General features: G+C 41.8%; 1 protein-coding gene across 2 annotated transcripts in view; it reads left to right on the top strand.

Moving 5' to 3' along the window:
- Positions 1 to 19,054, top strand: part of med13a (mediator complex subunit 13a) — a 187,311-nt gene that overhangs the window by 152,638 nt on the left and 15,619 nt on the right. For both annotated transcript variants that reach the window (XM_073053133.1, XM_073053134.1), the window contains exons 23-25: positions 8,685 to 8,876; positions 12,301 to 12,524; positions 15,129 to 15,271. In XM_073053133.1, coding sequence (XP_072909234.1) covers positions 8,685 to 8,876; positions 12,301 to 12,524; positions 15,129 to 15,271 — 559 coding nt within the window. The remainder of the gene's footprint in view (positions 1 to 8,684; positions 8,877 to 12,300; positions 12,525 to 15,128; positions 15,272 to 19,054) is intronic.

Here is a 19,054-nt window from a genome sequence, read left to right as displayed (position 1 = left end):
AAAGAAAGATGATTTAAGTATTTCATCTGCCCTCACCCCATCCACCCGCCACCCCACTCAGGATAGGGTTCCCCTTATCCTTACCTACCACCCCACCAGCCTCCAGGTCCAACATATAATTCTCCGTAACTTCCGCCATCTCCAACGGGATCCCACTACCAAACACATTTTTCCCTTCTCCCCACCCCCCCTTCTGCTTTTTGCAGGGATCGCTCCCTACGCGACTCCCTTGTCCACTCGTCCCCCCCATCCCTTCCCACTGATCTCCCTCCTGGCACTTATCCTTGTAAACGGAACAAGTGCTACACCTGCCCTTACACTTCCTCCCTCACCACATTCAGGGCCCCAGACAGTCCTTCCAGGTGAGGCGACACTTCACCTGTGAGTCGGCTGGTGTGATATACTGTGTCCGGTGTTCCCGGTGTGGCCTTTTATATATTAGTGAGACCCAACGCAGACTGGGAGACCGTTTCGTGGAACATCTACGCTCGATCCGCCAGAAAAAGCAAGATCTCCCAGTGGCCACACATTTTAATTCCATGTCCCATTCCCATTCTGATATGTCTATCGATGGCCTCCTCTATTGTCAAAATGAATCCAAACTCAGGTTGGAGGAACAACACCTTATATACTGGCTGGGTAGCCTCCAACCTGATGACATGAACATTGACTTCTCTAACTTCCATTAATGCCCCTCCTCCCCTTCTTACCCCCATCCCTGACATATTTAGTTAGCCTGTTCTCCATCTCCCTCTGATGCTCCCCCCTGCCTCCTTTCTTTCTCCTGAGGCCTCCCGTCCCATGATCCTTTCCCTTCTCCAGCTCGGTATCACTTTCGCCAATCACCTTTCCAGCTCTTAGCTTTATCCCACCCCCTCCGGTCTTCTCCTATCATTTCGCATTTCCCCCTCTCCCCCCACCCCCCCACTACTTTCAAATCTCTTACTATCTTTCCTTTCGGTTAGTCCTGACGAAGGGTCTAGGCCCGAAACGTCGGCAGTGCTTCTCCTTCTAGATGCTGCCTAGCCTGCTGTGTTCCACCAGCATTTTGTGTGTGTTGTTATTTAAGTATTCTGCTGTTTTTAAATGTCCTTTTACTTAACTCATGAATGCTAAACAATTGCTAAACCTTGAGACCTGTCTTTTTCTTTTAAGTTCCTTGCTTTTCTCTATTTCTAGCATTTCTACCCTGCGCCTGTATGATCTCCATATTGGGCCTAATGTTTTGTCTGTGTGTAGGAATTCTCCCCACATCCACTCGTGACGTTTTAGTGCCACTATTCTGGAAAAACTTGTGTATTTGTATCTGGTGAGCAGTGCTATGGCGAATCGACTATTTCTTCATGCATTCAGTTTGGATCTTGTCATTTGATATCCTATTAATGCTTTGAATTACTACAGTATTTAGAACTAGTTGGGGCAATTTAGAGTGGCTGGAAGTGTTTGGAACAGGCAACTTGTATACTTGTTTACACATAATCTGCATGGTTTGATCTTCTGTACAGAATCTGAACAAAGTAATGAGTTCATGCGTGTGTGTGTGTGAGAGAGAGAAGGAGAGAATTTGTAACCAAACTCTCTGTGCCAGGAGTAACTGGTCTGAGGCCAACAGAGTATATTGATTCTTGTGTTTTATTGGTTAGATGCTGAATATTTAATGAGGATTTTATTTTTGCGTTGTTTGAAGCAGATGTTAACACATTTTTCACACAGCATTTTCTTTTTCCTCTGGGATGGGCGAAAATGGGAGCATTGTATTAAAATCCATGCTTTAGTGACATTCCTTGGTCATGGCATGGAACAAAAGGAAGGAGATAGATTGCTAAACCCAGTTGAGTAAACTGGCAGGTTACCAGTTTAAAATGTGCTTGCTTATACAGTGGGGGGGGGTAAGTCTCCTGATGTTAGATATGTTGACCAACATTGGACGGGTGCCATGACAACATTTTCAAATTTGGAGTTCAGTTTGGTGCTGTCTGTAAGGAGTCTGAATGTTCTCCCCATGACCATGTGGATTTCCTCTGGCTGCTCTGGTTTCCTTTCACAGTCCAAAGACATACCATTGTAACTTGTCCTGTGATTGGAGTGGGGTTAAATAGTTGGGTTGCTGGGGAGTACAACTTGTTTGGTCGAAAGGGCCTGTTCCACACTGTATCTCTAAATAAATAACTTTGCAGCTGCACAGACTGAAAGCATCCACAATCCCAAATCTGTTCTCCTTTCATAATTGTACAAGAAATAGAAGCTCCACATGCTGCTGTGTGACTCACTAAGATCATGGCATTACCTCTTTGCTTCACAAGCACACTATCTTGCAATTCCTTCATTTCTAAATATCTATTGCTCTCCTGTGTTCTCTAAAAATAATCTGACCAAACCTTTAAGTATCTGTTGGAGTGCTCCCCTTTCATTTTGGTTCAGAAAGGACAAGATTGCACTTTATTGAAATCCGTCTGAACATAGAACAGTAGAGCACAGGAAAAAGCCCTTTGGCCCATGGTGCCAAATTAAACCATATCCCTCCATTCCTTGCATATTCATGTCTCTGTTTACATGCCTCTAAATATTGCTGGCGGCATGTTCTAGGCACTTAAAAACAAAACTTGCTTTGCACATCTTTAATCTCTCCCCCCCCCCCCCCCATCTTGAAAAATACGCCTCTTGAACTTGATACTTCTAGCAGGAAGATGAAGATGTGGCAAATAGAACTGTACACAGTAATCCACGTGATTTCCTGCCTTTTGTACTCAACATCTTGACTACTAAAGGCAAGTACACTGTTTGCCTTATTTCCTGTACTAGCTACTTGTGTTGCCTTTTTAGGGACCCATGGACCTGTCACTCTGTCCATCAATGTTCTTATGAGCCATGCCATTGACTGTGTACTTACCCATTACATTTCATCTATCAAAGTGCAACACATCACACTTATGCCACCTGCCACTTCTCTGGCCTTACCTTTGACTGATCTATGTTCTTAGACAACCTTCACAACGTACAACTCCACCAAGTTTTGTATTGTTAGCCATCTTTTAGAATCTACATTTTCATCCAAGTCATTTATTTGTATAACAAATGGCACAACACTGATCCCTGCAGAACATCACTGGTCATAGACTTCTAGTCAGGGAACCCTTTTGTTGTCTATAGCCAAGTCATTTTTGAACCCAGTCTAACAGTCACTGTGATCCCATTTGTCTTAATCTGTGGGTCAGCCTAGCATGAAGGTCCTTGCCGTATTCCAACGATACATGGGTTAGTAGTTAATTGGCACATATGTTTAACTGGGTGGCATGGGCTAGTTGGCCCAGAAGGGCCTGTTACCCTGCTGAATCACTAAATAATAAAGTCCACGTAGACAACATCCACTATCCCACCCCGTTAATCATCATCATAACTTCCCCAGAAAAGTCTTAAAGTTCGTAAGACTTGCCCTGACCCCGCGCAAAGTCATACTGACTATTTGTAATAAGACCATACTTTTCCAAGTATATGTAAGTCTTATTCCTAATTCTCTCCAATAGCTACCTTCAAGTTGTCTGGGACCTTGCCTCTGGCAAGCAAGTATATACAGTCGGCCCTCCTTATCCGCGGGTTCCGCATGCACGGATTCAACCAACTGCGGATCGGGAAAACCCTGAAGTTCTCTCTCCAGCACTTATTGTTTGAGCATGTACAGACTTTTTTCTTGTCATTATTCCCTAAACAATACAGTATAACAACTATTTACATAGCATTTACATTGTATTAGGTATTATAAGTAATCTAGAGATGATTTAAAGTATATGGGAGGATGTGCATAGGTTACCGCGGATCGGGAATCGAAAAAAAAAGACTGGAAGTTCTCTAAGTCAGAACAGGTACATTCGATATTATTTAGCGTCAGTTAGTCAAATATTTGTCTCAGTATATATTTAACCTTTCTATGCATATAAAACACTTAAGAAACGTATGTATTTCAAAACTTAAACCACTGCGTTGCTTAGTAATAATTGTAGATTTCATCGGGGCAGGGTCTTCATATGCTCTATTATTCTCACTTTACCCTTTAAAATTGTTACAATCATTGACCCACTTGCCTAATGCTTTTCCAGTGACCGATGGCGTTTCACCTCTTTCCGATCGCTTTATTATTTCCACTTTATTTTCAATCTTGGTTGTTTTCCGGAACAGAAACACTGTGGGTGGCGGGTCCCGAGCTCCACTGGGTCTTAAAGTCCACTGCTCTGAGACTGGTTAAATAAAGTCCGGAGCTCCGCCAGGCCTTAAAGTCCACTGACTTGAGCATCTGTGTTTTTTCGGTATCCACGGTGGGTCCCAGAACCAATCCCCTGCAGATAAGGAGGGCCGACTGTATTGTCAACTGCCAGGAAACCTCCCCTTTTTGCTGCTCTCAATAATCTGGAATAGGTCTCATCAGTCTCTGGACTTAATCCACCTTCACGTCCTTCAAGAGACCCAACATTACCTACTTCATGATATCAACACGCCCTAGAATATTGGCAGAACTCACACTTACCTCACTGTCCTGTATGTACATTTCTTCAGTGAGTATTCTTGCTAAGTATTTGTTTAGTACCTCACCCATTTCCTTTGGCTCCAACTATAAATTTCCTTCTTTGTCCTTGAATGCCTGTACCCTCTCCTGAGCTTCAGTCTTCAGGTGTCAATGTACTTTTATAATTCTACTTATGCTACCTGATACAGCACTAACCTTTATTCAGCTGGCAAAAATCAGCACAAGTCTCCTCATTATCCAACTCAGTTATAAGTATTGAGAAGCTGATCTGTACATACCCAGCAGCAATGGAATTACACATGGAGTCTGGTTTTGATGTTAAAACCACTAGCTTTATTAGTAACTACTTATAATATCATAACTGAAACAAGATAAACAGAAGTTAACAGGGTTATGCAGGTATATATGTGTGTGGCTTCCAAGGTAACAAGCTTGAAAACAAAGCTTAGAGTCTTACGAAGGTAAAATAGGAAAGTTCAGATGTCCACGAAGTGAATGATGGGAGAGAGATGTTTGTAATCCAAGGTAAATGTAGAGAGATGGCGATTATGTTGGATTCCACAGGTAAATGCAAACCGTCGTCAAGGATCTTGTCTGTTGAATCGATCCAAAGTCCACTTAAGATATATCACTAAAGTGATCTGTCACAGGAATGTCATCTTCAAGTGATTACCACATAACATACCCAGGGAAGGGTTAACTTCGAGTGGTCCCACAGGACATTCCTAAATCCACTCCTTTGGATTATACAAAGTGACAGACATTCTGGAGCAAACCTTGCCCTGGCAGTTCTTAAGCCCAAGTCTTACTCAGACTATGAGAGTAGCTGTTCTGTCGCTCTCGTTCCAACTGACTGTTTCTCTCTCTCTCTGTAAAAATCAGAAGTGAGCCAAGAAAGCTGGTGCCTGACATCATAGTTAGTCCCGCTTCACTCAGGCGCTCTTAAAGCAACAGTCCACCATGCGAACCCACAGGCTTGTAGCAGATCTCACAGCACAGAAGCTTCAGGTGAAGAAAGCAAAAGATGAATTTGAAGAATCTGATTTTGATCTTTATGCAGTGATCAGTGTTGTATTTTAAATTACTCCCCTTCATCAATCCTGATGGCTGCACAGACTGTTGCTTTAATGGTTTAATAGCCGTTTAGGCAAGAAACTGGAAGACCAAGTAATCTGTGTTTTGTTATTGTTCTATACAACAGCACAGATTTGAATTATTAGGGTGTCTTTGGGACACCTATGGCATTCTAAACTGCTGTGAATTATTTTCAGAGTAATGGGTATAATGTGACAGTTAGATGCGGTAAGATGAGTGCAATTGGATGCAGCGGCCTCTCTGGGTTTAACCAAAGGTGCAGTTGCTCGTCATTTTTCTTTCACGATCGCAAGACACTTATTGACTAATCAAGAATATCAAGTACTGCAGGTCTACCCCAATAGCAATTTGCTGGATTGCAGTGGAACTAGACGTGTTACGCATCATGTTGTAGCTTTCTATAGGCACTGTCAGTGGCACTGTGCAAAGGCGTGATCCAACGGATAGTGCAGGTGACTGGTTTGGACATTTTGATGTGATCGCAAGACCCTGTCGGACATTGGTAATGTAGAATACTGAGACTTTGGTTGATTGGTGAGACCGACGGCAGGGGAGCTATGTGGCGTCGGTTGTGGCAATGTCCAGGGCTCATCCAAGTCTTTGGGTCTCCTTCCGTGACTGATGAGGAAGGGTGAGCACTACTGGATTCTGTGCTGGGTTGGAGGCCTTCTCCTCCCATCAGTGCCGCTCTCCAGTGTTTGCTCGGTGGGAGACAATTTGGATTACACTGATCTGTGGCTGCACTACATGATATAAGGAACTATTGTGGCTGTTCTTGCAGACATGTGGCTCCAGGACAACAACCATGTACCATCATTCTACGGTCATGACACTTGGGGACTTGAGCTATATTATTATTGAAAATACAAATTTGTAACTTTTTCCCCATAATTACAGTGCCTCTAAAAAGTATTCACCCTCCCCCTTGGAACTGTTTATGTTCTATTGTTTTACAACATTGAATCACAGTGAATTTAATTTGGCTTTATTGACACTGATCAATAGGAAGAAACTCTTGCGTGTCATAAGAAGATAAGATATAGGGGCAGAAGTAGGCAATTTGGACCATTGAGTCTGCTGATCGTGGGCAGATCCAATTCTTCCAGTCATCCCCACTCCCCTACCTTCACCCCATACCCTTTGATGCCCTGACTAATCAAGAACCTATCTATCTCTGCCTTAAACACACCCAATTACGGCCTTCACAGCCACTCGTGGCAACATATTCCACAGATTTACCACCCTCTGACTAAAGTAATTTCTCTGCATCTCAGTTCTAAATGGATGTTGTGCCTCATGTCTTAGAATCCCCTACTGTGGGAAATAACTTTGCCATATCTAATCTGTTCAGGCCTTTTAACATTCGGAATGTTTCTAGGAGATCCCCACCCCCACCCCCCCCCCCCCCCACTCTCCTGAACTCCAAGGAATACAGCCCAAGAACTGCCAGATGTTCCTCATACAGTAACCCTTTCATTCCTGGAATCATTCTCGTGAATCTTCTCTGAACCCTCTACAATATCCTTTCTAAAATAAGGAGGCCAAAACTGCACACAATATTGGAATTATGGTCTCATGAGTGCCTTATAGATCCTCAACATCCCATCCCTGCTCTTATATTCTATACCTGTAGAAATGAATGCCAACATTGCATTCACCTTCTTCACAACAGACTCAACCAGGAGGTTAACCTTTAGGATATCCTGCGCAAGGACTCTCAAATCCCTTTGCATTTCTGCATTTTGAATTCTCTCCCCATCTAACTAATAGTCTGCCCGTTTGTTTCTTCCACCAAAGTGCACGACTGTGCACTTTCCAACATTGTATTTCACTTGCCTCTTCTTTGCCCATTCCCCTAAACTATCTAAGTCTTTCTGCAGGCTCTCTGTTTCCTTTACACTACCTTAACACTACCCGCTCCTCCACCTATCTTTGTATCGTCGGCAAATTTAGCCACAAATCCATCAATACCATAGTCCAAATCATTGACATACCTCGTAAAAAGCAGCATTCCCAACATCGACCCCTGTGGAACTCCGCTGGTAACTGGCAGCCAGCCAGAACAGGATCTCCTGATTCCCACTCTTTTTTTTCTGCTGACCAGCCAATGCTCCACCCATGCTAGAAACTTCCCTGTAATTCCAAGGGCTCTTAATTTGCTGTGGGGACGCTTCACTGCAGCAGGCCCTGGAAGGTTTGTGAAGGTAGAGGGTAAAATGAATGCAGCAAAATACAGCGAAATGTTGGAGGAAAACCTGAAGCAGTCTGCAAGAGAAATGCGACTTGGGAGAAGATTTGTTCACCAGCAAGACAGTGAACCCAAACATAAAGCCAAAGCTATACAGGAATGGCTTAAAAGCAACAAAGTTAATGTCCTGGAGTGGCCAAGTTAGAGTCCAGATCTGAATCCAATTGAGAATTTGTGGTTGGATTGAAAGGTTTGTGCATTCATGATCCCTATGCAATCTTAGAGCTTGAGCAGTTTTGAAAAGAAGAATGGGGAAAAACTGCATTGTTCAGATGTGCAAAGCTACTAGAGACTTATTCACATAGACTCAAGGCTGTAATTGCTGCCAAAGATGCATCTACTAAATACTGACTTGAAAGTGGTGAATACTTATGCAATAGTTATTTTGTGTTTGATGTTTGTAATTAATTTAGATCACTTGGTGGAGATCTGTTTTTGCTTTGACATGAAAGAGTCTTTTAAGTTGATCAGTGTCAAAAAAACCCAAATTAAATCCACTGTGATTCGGTGTTGTAAAACAATAAAACATGAAAACTTCCAAGGGGAGTGAATACTTTTTATAGGCACTGTGTCTGTGCTCTGTGTGTTGTGTTTTAGTTCTATGTTTTGTACCTTGACCGTGAATGGCAGTTAAGCTTAAAATTGAACTAGTTGATGGTCCCTTTTCTATGACTGGCTGTTCTCAAAATGGAAATATAAAAGTTTGATCTCCTGCATTGCTCTAATTAAAGAATAGATCACTGTACCATATCCAGGCTGAAACTCTAATGAGAATTAGAATAAGATTCAAAAGTATTCAATTTTGGATTTATCTCTTCACAGATTGTTCCATGTCAGTATCTTTTGCAACCTGTGAAAAATGATGATCGACACCTCTATTCCCAGCACCTTAAATCACTGGCATTTTCTGTGTTCACGCAATGTCGGAGATCCTTACCACCTTCCACGTATGTCAAAGCACTGACTGGTTTTGGCCCAGGACTGGCCTTAGACAGCACCTTAAAGAGTCCTGATGTAAGTAATGTGCTTGACTATCTTACAAATATGTTCTTCATTGTACGTACCAAGGGAGTCTGTTGCAATTCTGGGTAGCTCCAGAGGCAATAGTATTGTTGGTACAACAATAACTTTGTTAGTGGTTCTCAGCTCTAAATTAAGTGTGTTGCTCTTATTATTTTCTCAATTCTTGCACCAGACTGCAAAATATGGATGAGTTAGATTTTTCCATTGGGTCAGATTGGCATGTACCCAATTAAACTTGGTGTCTGGCTTAACATCTGCTGATTTTGGTAAATACATTCTGCATGTCAGAATCATGTTGGATTTTCTGCTGTACAAACAGAAAACATAGAAACATAGAAAATAGGTGCAGGAGTAGGCCATTCGGCCCTTCAAGCCTGCACCGCCATTCAGTATGATCATGGCTCATCATCCAACTCAGAACCCTGTACCTGCTTTCTCTCCATACCCCCTGATCCCTTTAGCCACAAGGACCATATCTAACTTTGGGATTCTAACATACACTTTGGGATCAGAAGTAAACCACTTGGCCACTCAAGCTCACTCTGCCATTTAATATGGTCATAGCTCATCTGTTTGTACCCTTAGCTGTACGTTCCTCTCTATCTTTGCTAGTCTTTCTCCTTGCTAACCAAATATCTACTCACATCTTACTTTAAAATATTCGAAGACGATGCTGCTATCATTCCATAAAGGTAGAAAGTTCCAAGGACTCTAAACCCTCAGAGAGAAAATGTTTTACCTCCATTCTATAGGGAGTGGGAAACACTTTGTTTTTAAACAATGACCCTACAACCTTTGAGGTGTAGATTATTAGGTTCTGAGGATTTGTCAAGCTTTAGCCCCAATAATTTTATGAAACTTTTTTTTACTAATATTTTTTCTTCAGTGTCTCTCCATTCCCACTCTCCACCCATCACCTGTCTGTCTGTTCTTCCTTTGCAAAGACAAAACCAAAGTGTGTTTAATTCTTCTGTTTCTTTGTTCCCAATTATAATTTCTTAGATTATCTGGTTGTAAAGTTAAAAGTATCTTCCTTAACACACATATGATGTGATAAAGGTGACAAACCAGCCATGATTGCATGGAAAAGAATGGGAACTTGGATCCAGAGTTTTCTGCCATTAACTTGTTCCTGAATTTGAGCACAGTGGGTATTTTGATAGTCCTGATTTGTAGATGGATATACAGAGTCCCCAAGCACATTAACAGTAATCATTACTGGTGCCATCATCTTGCTGGAGAGAGGACATGGAGATCAAGTAGGTGTCAGCTTAACTGATAGCACTTACAGCTGGCTTCATTTTCAGTCTGTCTGGATAATGGTGATTCCACATATCACTTCTATCACAAAAGATTGTCAAAGATAGTTAGCTCAGTGGCACCAAGGCAGCTCTGTAGTGATCTGGTGTCTTGGACTGAGGCCATTGTAGTTCTACTGCGGTGACCTAGTACTGTTCAAGTTTAATCTAGGATAGTGGTCACCAACCTTTTTAGATAGATAGATACTTTATTCATCCCCATGGGGAAATTCAACTTTTTTCCAATGTCCCATACACCTGTTGTAGCAAAACTAATTACATACAATACTTAACTCAGTAAAAAAATATGATATGCATCTAAATCACCATCTCAAAAAGCATTAATAATAGCTTTAAAAAGTTCTTAAGTCCTGGCGGTAGAATTGTAAAGCCTAATGGCATTGGGGAGTATTGACCTCTTCATCCTGTCTGAGGAGCATTGCATCGATAGTAACCTGTCGCTGAAACTGCTTCTCTGTCTCTGGATGGTGCTATGTAGAGGATGTTCAGAGTTATCCATAATTGACCGTAGCCTACTCAGCGCCCTTCGCTCAGCTACCGATGTTAAACTCTCCAGTACTTTGCCCACGACAGAGCCCGCCTTCCTTACCAGCTTATTAAGACCTGAGGCGTCCCTCTTCTTAATGCTTCCTCTCCAACACGCCACCACAAAGAAGAGGGCGCTCTCCACAACTGACCTATAAGCCCAAGATCCCCTACCTCGGCCTTAGTAAAAGGCAAGATCAAACTCAGATCAATTAGTTACACGCATGCACACCGGGGCAGAAAAGACCGGAAGTAAAACCCCACAACCCGGAAGTAGAAATAATGTATAAACACCAGGGGTACTCACCCTGTTTTGCACAGCAGACCGATTTAATATTGACAATATTCTTGCGGACCGGCTGATGGGGGCGGGGGAGGGGGTGTTAAGCACAACGGGAATACAGCGATACTTGAAGCAGGCTCCTTATGTCCAGTCTATTCCGCAATTTAGTTTTCGCGGCTCTCGGCACTTAGCTTCTGTCCCGCGCTGCTCACATTTTTTCCACTGAAAAAACTCAACGGTTTTGTCTTTAAGTGCTGGGTACTTGGACTCAGGGTACTGAAGCAGTTTTGAATGCTTCATTGCCTCATTGGACAGCCTCCGGGCCCAAACTCCAACCTCCCGCCCGCCCGCCGCCAGATGCCTTGGCCAGGTGTGGTTGGTCGGGTGAGAGGACAAGGTCAGGGCCAGAGGTCCCCGTGCCGGGGCCACGGCGGTCACAGTCTGGAGAGAGCGACTGACCGAGTGAGGAGTGCGACGGCCACCCCCACCCCCCGTAGGATCTATTGGCTGACAAAAGTTTGTTTAAGTAGATCGCAGTGAGGTAGCGCTCTGCTACTTACGAAACCCTGAGCCCCAGTTAGGTCGTCTGCGAATATTTTAGCACTGGATTCCCCACGAACATTCAGTGTGTCAAACAGGTTTAGAGGTAACGCTCCAGGCCAGTAGCGACGGCACTTCCCACCGGCCGCCCGAAGCCAACCAGTGATCCCTGGTGCGAGGGTGTTTCTGCGGTTAGGCGACTGATGACCTCGCGTGGGTTCAAGTTCAACAGTGAGTGTGACAGGGATTGAGGAAAGGTGCAGCTGACTCCTATTGTTTCCTCGTGGCCCGGTGGTTGGGGACCACTGAAGTACACTGTGTAGTGCAGAGGAGCTACACGCATGTGCACTGGGCAGAAGGAACGGAACTAAAACCCCGCAACCTGGAAACAATCTCTCAATAGTATTTGTGTACTTACTTTTCTTTTTTTTTGGGATCTACTGGGGAAAGTCTCAAAGATCGACCGTGATCGATGGGTTGGCGACCACTAATCTAGGACCTATTGTGAATTTTTCACTCGGGAGTAGGATACTTGCACTGTACAGCAAATAATTGAAACCAAATCTGCCTTCCTTGTGCTGTTAGGAATTGGGATGACTCCAGAAATATGTGTTATACACAAGATTGATGTATAGTCCAGGGCCTCTGCTTTATATTTGTGGTACAATAAGAGGTGCGCCAAGCTATTTGTGTAGTTGAGATATTTAAAACACAAACTAATTCTGAATCTGCCTGTTTTTCCCCACAGAGGCCGGAATATTTGCGCATTTATAGCCCACCATTTATTTTGGCTCCCGTGAAGGATAAGCAGACTGAGCTGGGGGAGACATTTGGAGAAGCTAGCCAGAAGTACAATGTGCTTTTTGTAGGTTATTGCTTGTCACATGACCAGAGGTGGCTGCTTGGAACATGTACAGATCTGTATGGAGAGCTGTTGGAAACCTGCGTCATTAATATAGATGTACCAAACAGGTTTGTAGACTTTTGGAAAATATCAAAATATGGACTAATTCATGCTGTCTAGTTAAAAGTCAGTCTGGTGGCCTAGACCGGTGGTGGTACTTTCCATTCAGTATTCTTGTAGCGAGGTTAGTCTATGCTGAAGGTGTTCAAAAATTACAAGAAATCAGGCATTGGAAATTATCCCAAGTACAAGGTACAGTGACATGCAAAAGTTTGGGCACCCTGGTCAAAATTTCTGTTACTGTGAATAGCTGAGTAAAAGATGGCCTGATTTCCAAAAGGCATAAAGTTAAAGATGACACGTGTCTTTAATATTTTAAGCAAGATTAATTTTTTTATTTCCATCTTTTACGGTTTCAAAATAAAAAAGGAAAAGGGCCCGAAGCAAAAGTTTGGGCACCCTGCATGATCGATACTTAGTAACACCCCCTTTGGCAAGTATCACAGCTTGTTAAACGCTTTCTGTAGCCAACTAAGGGTGTTTCAATTCTTGTTTTGGGGGATTTTCTCCCATTCTTCCTTGCAAAGGGCTTCTAGTTCTATGAGGTTCTTGAGCCATCTTGCATGCACTACTCTTTTGAGGTCTATCCACAGATTGTCGATGGTGTTTAGGTCGGGGGACTGTGAGGGCCATGGCAAAACCTTCAGCTTTCGCCTCTTGAGGTAGTCGATTGTGGATTTTGAGGTGTGTTTAGGATCGTTATCCTGTTGTAGCCATCCTCTTTTCATCTTCAGCTTTTTTACAGATGGTGTGATGTTTGCTTCTGCTTCCAGAATTTGCTGGTATTTAATTGTATTCATTCTTCCCTCTACCAGTGAAATGTTCCCTGTGCCACTGGCTGCAACACAAGCCCAAAGCATGATCAATCCACCCCCATGCTTAACAGTTGGAGAGGTGTTCTTTTCATGTACCCTTTTTTTCCTCCAAACATACCTTTGCTCATTGTGGCCAAAAAGTTCTGTTTTAACTTCATCAGTCCACAGGACTTGTTTCCAAAATACATTAGGCTTGTTTAGATGTTCCTTTGCAAACTTCTGATGCTGAATTTTGTGGTGAGGATGCAGGAAAGGTTTTCTTCTGATGACTCTTCCATGAAGGTCATATTTGTGCAGGTGTCGCTGCAGAGTAGAACAGTGCACCACCACTCCAGAGTCTGATAAATCTTCCTGAAGGTCTTTTGCAGTCAAACGGGGATTTTGATTTGCCTTTCTAGCAATCCTATGAGCAGTTCTCTGGGAAAGTTTCCTTGGCTTTCCAGATCTCAACTTGACCTCCACCGTTCCTGTTAACTGCCGTTTCTTAATTACATTATGAACTGAGGAAACGGCTACCTGAAAACGCTTTGCTATCTCCTTATAGCCTTCTCCTGCTTTGTGGGCATCATTTATTTTAATTTTCAGAGGGCTAGGCAGCTGCTTGGAGGAGCCCATGGCTGCTGATTGTTGGGACAGGGCTTAAGGAGTCAGGGTATTTATAAAACTTTGAAATTTGCATCACCTGGCCTTTCCTAACGATGACTGTGAACAAGCCACAGCCCTAACAAGCTAATTAAGGTCTGAGACCTTGGTAAAAGTTATCTGAGAGCTCAAATCTCTTGGGATGTCCAGACTTTTGCATGGTGCTCCTTTCCTTTTTTTTTCACTCTAAAATTGTACAAAACAAAAATAATACACTAATCTTGCTTAAAATGTTGAAAAGAATGTTTCATTTTTAACTTTGACTTTTGGAGATCAGTTCATCTTCTACTCACTTGACTATTCACAGTAACTGAAATTTTGACCGGGGTGCCCAAACTTTTGCATTCCTCTGTAAGCTTGTTGGGAATATCCTGTAAAATACTGATTAACAACTGCTATAGAGAAGCTGTGTGGCCTTGCCTCACCTCTGGACATAAGAGTTGTCTTGCAACACTCTTGATGTTAATGAGGTTTTTTTTTTGAGGATTATTTTCTTTTAAGATTTTGCATGTGATTCAACGGGAAAATCACAATCAGTCCTTTTTATGATGTCTGTTACTGTTGAACTCATATAGTACTGCCTGAAGGCTGGTAATTTTAAGGAGTTCTGATTGTGTAACAACCTGACTGATCATTTCATGACTCAGTTTATTGATTGGAATGCTTTAGAATTCTGCTTTGGCTCCTGCTTTTATTATAAAATTTTTATGTAATCCCTTTTTCCCTCCCACTCAAACTAAATGCTAAGAAATTTCTTGAGCTACGTAAGGGCTTAGTCATTACTCTTTTCATAGATCCAATTCAAAGTCCTGTGTAGTTTGCTCAAGCAGACAGTCTTTGAGCCTTATTGGTAAATGTTAAGAGTGTTTGATCTTGAATGGTATAGAAACCAAGCCTGACTGTAACTTTGCATGAGGTTTTGGGTGTTTTTCCCAGTGCAGACCAACAATCCAGGATCAACCAACTCCCTACAAAAAGGGAACTGATTTTGTATGTCTCCGCCACTGGATCCTTGGGTGGTGGACTAAGCACGTTTGCTTGGTACTCAATTTAATTGCATTGTAGTGTTTATGTTGTTACTTATATTTTCAAGAGAAAAGGTTTTTAGTAAATCAGTTTTACTCAGTTAAAGTAATGATTTGTATTATTTGACAGGGCTCGCAGGCGGAAAGGTTCACCCAGGAGAATGGGTTTGCAAAAGCTCTGGGACTGGTGTTTGGGTATTATGCAGATGACATCACTTCCTTGGAGAGTTGTCATTGGGCGCCTTGGGAGAATAGGACATGGAGAGTTGAAAGGTAAAATAAATCAGAGTAAATCTTTTATGCAAGCAGTCACATTACATATTTGTTTTGCAATTTTCTTTTTCTATACTGGCAAAAGATTCTCATTCTTGGATGTATTGATTCCAGATGTGAACCGTGACTAATGGGGATCATTGTCATTATATATACACACATGAAACAGCCCTGTATTTTCTTAAAGAATATTTGCTCACAATGTTTGGTGATATGCTATTTTATAAGATTAATGTTGTAATCATGTGATTTAGCTTTTTTTTCCTTATTGTAGGGATCTGGGTTAGGCAGAGTTCAGTTGTTTGTGAGGGAACCATACGAATTGGAAGGTACTCTAAATACGATAAGACATAGGAGCAGAATTAGGCCTTCTAGCCCATTGAGTCTGTGCCACCATTCAATCATTGCTGATCCGTTTTTAAAAAATCTCCTCCTCAACCCCAGTTTCCGGCCTTCTTCCCGTAACCTTTGATGCCATGTCCAATCACGAACCTATCAATCTCTGCCTTAAATACACCCAACAACCTGGCCTCCACAGGTGCATGTGGCAGCAAATTCCACAAATTCACTACACTTTGGCTAAAGAAATTTCTCTGCATCTCTGTTTTGAAAGGACGCCCCTCTATCCTGAGGCTGTACCCTCTTGTCCTAGACTCTCCCACCATGGGAAACATCCTTTCCATATCTACTCTGTCTAGGCCTTTCAACATTTGAAAGGTTTCAATGAGATCTCCCCTCATCCTTCTGAATTCCAGCGAGTACAGACCCAGAGCCATCAAACATTTCTTGTATGATAACCTTTTCATTCTTGGAATCATCCTTGTGAACCTCCTCTGGACCCTCTCCAATGCCAGCACATCTTTTCTAAGATGAGGGGCTCAAAGCTGTTCACAATACTCAATGTGAGGCCTCACCAGTCACCAGTGCTTATAAAGCCTCAACATCATATCCTTGCTCTTGTGTTCTAGACCTCTTGAAATGAATGCGAACATGGCATTTGCCTTCCTCACCACCGACTCAACCTGCAAGTTAACCTTCAGGGTGTTCTGCACAAGGACTCCCAAGTCTCTCTGCATCTCAGATTCCTGGATTTTCTCTCTGTCTAGAAAATCGTCCACACATTTATTTCTACTACCAAAGTGCATGACCATGCATTTTCCAACATTGTATTTAATTTGCCACTTTCTTGCCCATTCTCCTAATCTAAGTCCTTCTGCATCCTACCTGTTTCTTCAACACTACCTGCCCCTCCACTAAATACCAGTGTAATAATGCTATTTTAATATTTATTGCTGACCCGAAAAAAATATGTGTGTGAATATATAGAATACATTGTTCCTGGATGTTAATTCATTAGTTGTGCCTAATGAGGGAAGAAATTTTCATCAGTTGTCTTAAAACTCGTCTAGTCTTTAGAAACAGGTCTATTGTTTTTGAGATTTGAACTTACTTAAAACTGATGTCACTCAGATGACTTACTTATGAAGGCAGAAACATAATTTCATTAGCTCTTTACTGTAACCTACAGGATGCTGATCATATGTTCTTATCAGTGGAATATCAAAGCCAAATCAAGGTTATTGTCATACACACAAACAAATGTATACCAAGCAGCATTACAGGAACATAGCATTCATAATTAAAGCATATTACACAAAATTTTAACAAGAGAAAAGAAATAGTTAAAGCCCATTTTAATACGTAAAGTGATGAGAGTGGTCTTGGCGTTGCTGAACCCTCATGATCAGGGTTTTGCCGGTGGTTGAATGGAAGTCACTGTTCTTGAACCTAGTTGTGTGCAGCTTCAAGCTTCTGTACCTCCTGTCCAATGATAGCTGCAAAAAGATAGCATGGCTTGGGTGGTGGGGTCTTTGATGGATGTTCTTTTCGTGAGGCATCACCTCTTGTAGATACTACCAATTTGGATACTGGTATCAGAATACCATATCAGTGATGAACTTGAAAGAGTGCTGCCAGAGTGATTGCAACTTTTGTATGAAGCACCACTCTTTTACTTTTAAAGTTCAAATTTAATTTTATTATCAGAAACCTGTCATCACATACAGTGGTGCTATAAGTTTGTGAACCCTGTAGGATTTTCTCCATTTCTACATAACTGTGACGTAAAATGTGATCAGATTTTCACGCAAGCCCTTAAACTAGATAGAGAACTCATTTAAATAAATATTATATAATATTATATTATATAATATTATATAAAACATATATGTTCATTTATTTATTGAGAAAATGATCCATTATTACATGTATTTGTTGGAAAAAGTATGTGAACCTTTGTTTTCAGTAACTGGTGTGACCCGCTTGGACAGCAATAACTTCAACCAAACTTTTCCGGTAACTGTTTATCAGCCCTGCACATCAGCTTGGAGGAGTTTTAGGCCACTTATCCTTACAAAACTGCTTCAACTCTGGGATGTTGGTGGGCATCCTTATGTGAACTGCTTGCTTTAGGTCCTTCCACAACATCTCCGTAGGATTAAGGTCAGGATTTTGACTTGGCAATTCCAGAACACTAATTTTCTTTTTAAACCATTCTGTTGTTGATTTATTCTTGTTTTTTGGATCATTGTCTTGTTGCATTATCCAACTTCTGTTAAACTTCTGGTGATGCACTGCTACACTGACATAAAATGTCTTGATAAAATTTTGAATTCATTGTTCCCTCAAGCCGTCTATCCAGGCCCTGCGACAGCAAAGCAGCCCTAAACCATGAGGCTCCTTCCACCATACTTGACAGTTCTGATGAAATTTTGTTGTGTGTAGTGCCGTTTTTCCTCCAAACATAGTAATGTGCATTGCTGCCAAAAAGTTCAACTTTTGTCTCATCTGTCCACAGAACATTGTCCCAGAAGTGTTGCAGAGCATTCGGGTGGTCTTCTGCAAACTTATGACGTGCAGCAGTTTATTTATTTTGGAGAACAGTGGTGTCCTCTTGTTCAGTGTTTTTCTTATAGTGGGCACATGAACAAAGACTTTGGCAAGTTCTAGAAATTTTTGCAGGTCTTTTGCTACTATCCTTGGGTTCTTTTTCACTTCCTTCAGCATTGCACCTGTGGTCTTGGTGTAATGCCCACTCCTAGGGAGAGTAGCAACAGTACTGAGTTTCCCCCATTTGTAGACAATTTCTCTTACTGTGGACTGATGGAACTTGATGCAGCTCCACAATTCTTCTTCCAAGATTCTCTGAAAGTTGTTTTGATCAAGGCTGGTGCATATAAAGAAATCTTTCTTGAGAAGAGCAGGCTCTCTCAGTAACCTAATTTTGTGTGTCTCTTTTTATGGGGCAAGGCACCTCTACAACCCATACCTTCAATCTCATCTCATTGATTGGGACACCCAACTCCAAATACCTTTTATAGAAGGCATTATCCCAGAGTTCACATACTTTTTCCAACAAAAACATGTAATATTGGATCACCCTTCTCAATCAATCAATAAATAAATAATGATTTTTGTTATTTATTTAATTTGGTTCTGTTTATGTAGTTTTAGGATTTAAATGAAGATCTGATTATGTTTGAGGTCACAATTATGCAGAAATAGAGGAAATTCTACAGGTTTCACAGCTTACTAGCACCGCTGTACAACCCTGAGATTCTTTTTCTGTGGGCATACTTAACAAATCCATAGAACGGGAACTGTAAACTGTGCAAATGCAGATATAAATAAATAGCATTAAATAACAAGCATGTAATGATAATATAACAGAGTTCTCAAACCAGTGTAGCTATCCCCTTTTGTTCAAGAGCCTGATGGTTGAGG

Source organism: Hemitrygon akajei, chromosome 8 (assembly GCF_048418815.1).
Source record: "Hemitrygon akajei chromosome 8, sHemAka1.3, whole genome shotgun sequence".
In the NCBI taxonomy this organism is placed as follows: domain Eukaryota; kingdom Metazoa; phylum Chordata; class Chondrichthyes; order Myliobatiformes; family Dasyatidae; genus Hemitrygon; species Hemitrygon akajei.
The sequence above is the reverse complement of the archived record's forward strand: the minus strand, read 5'-3'. Positions and strand labels throughout refer to the sequence as shown.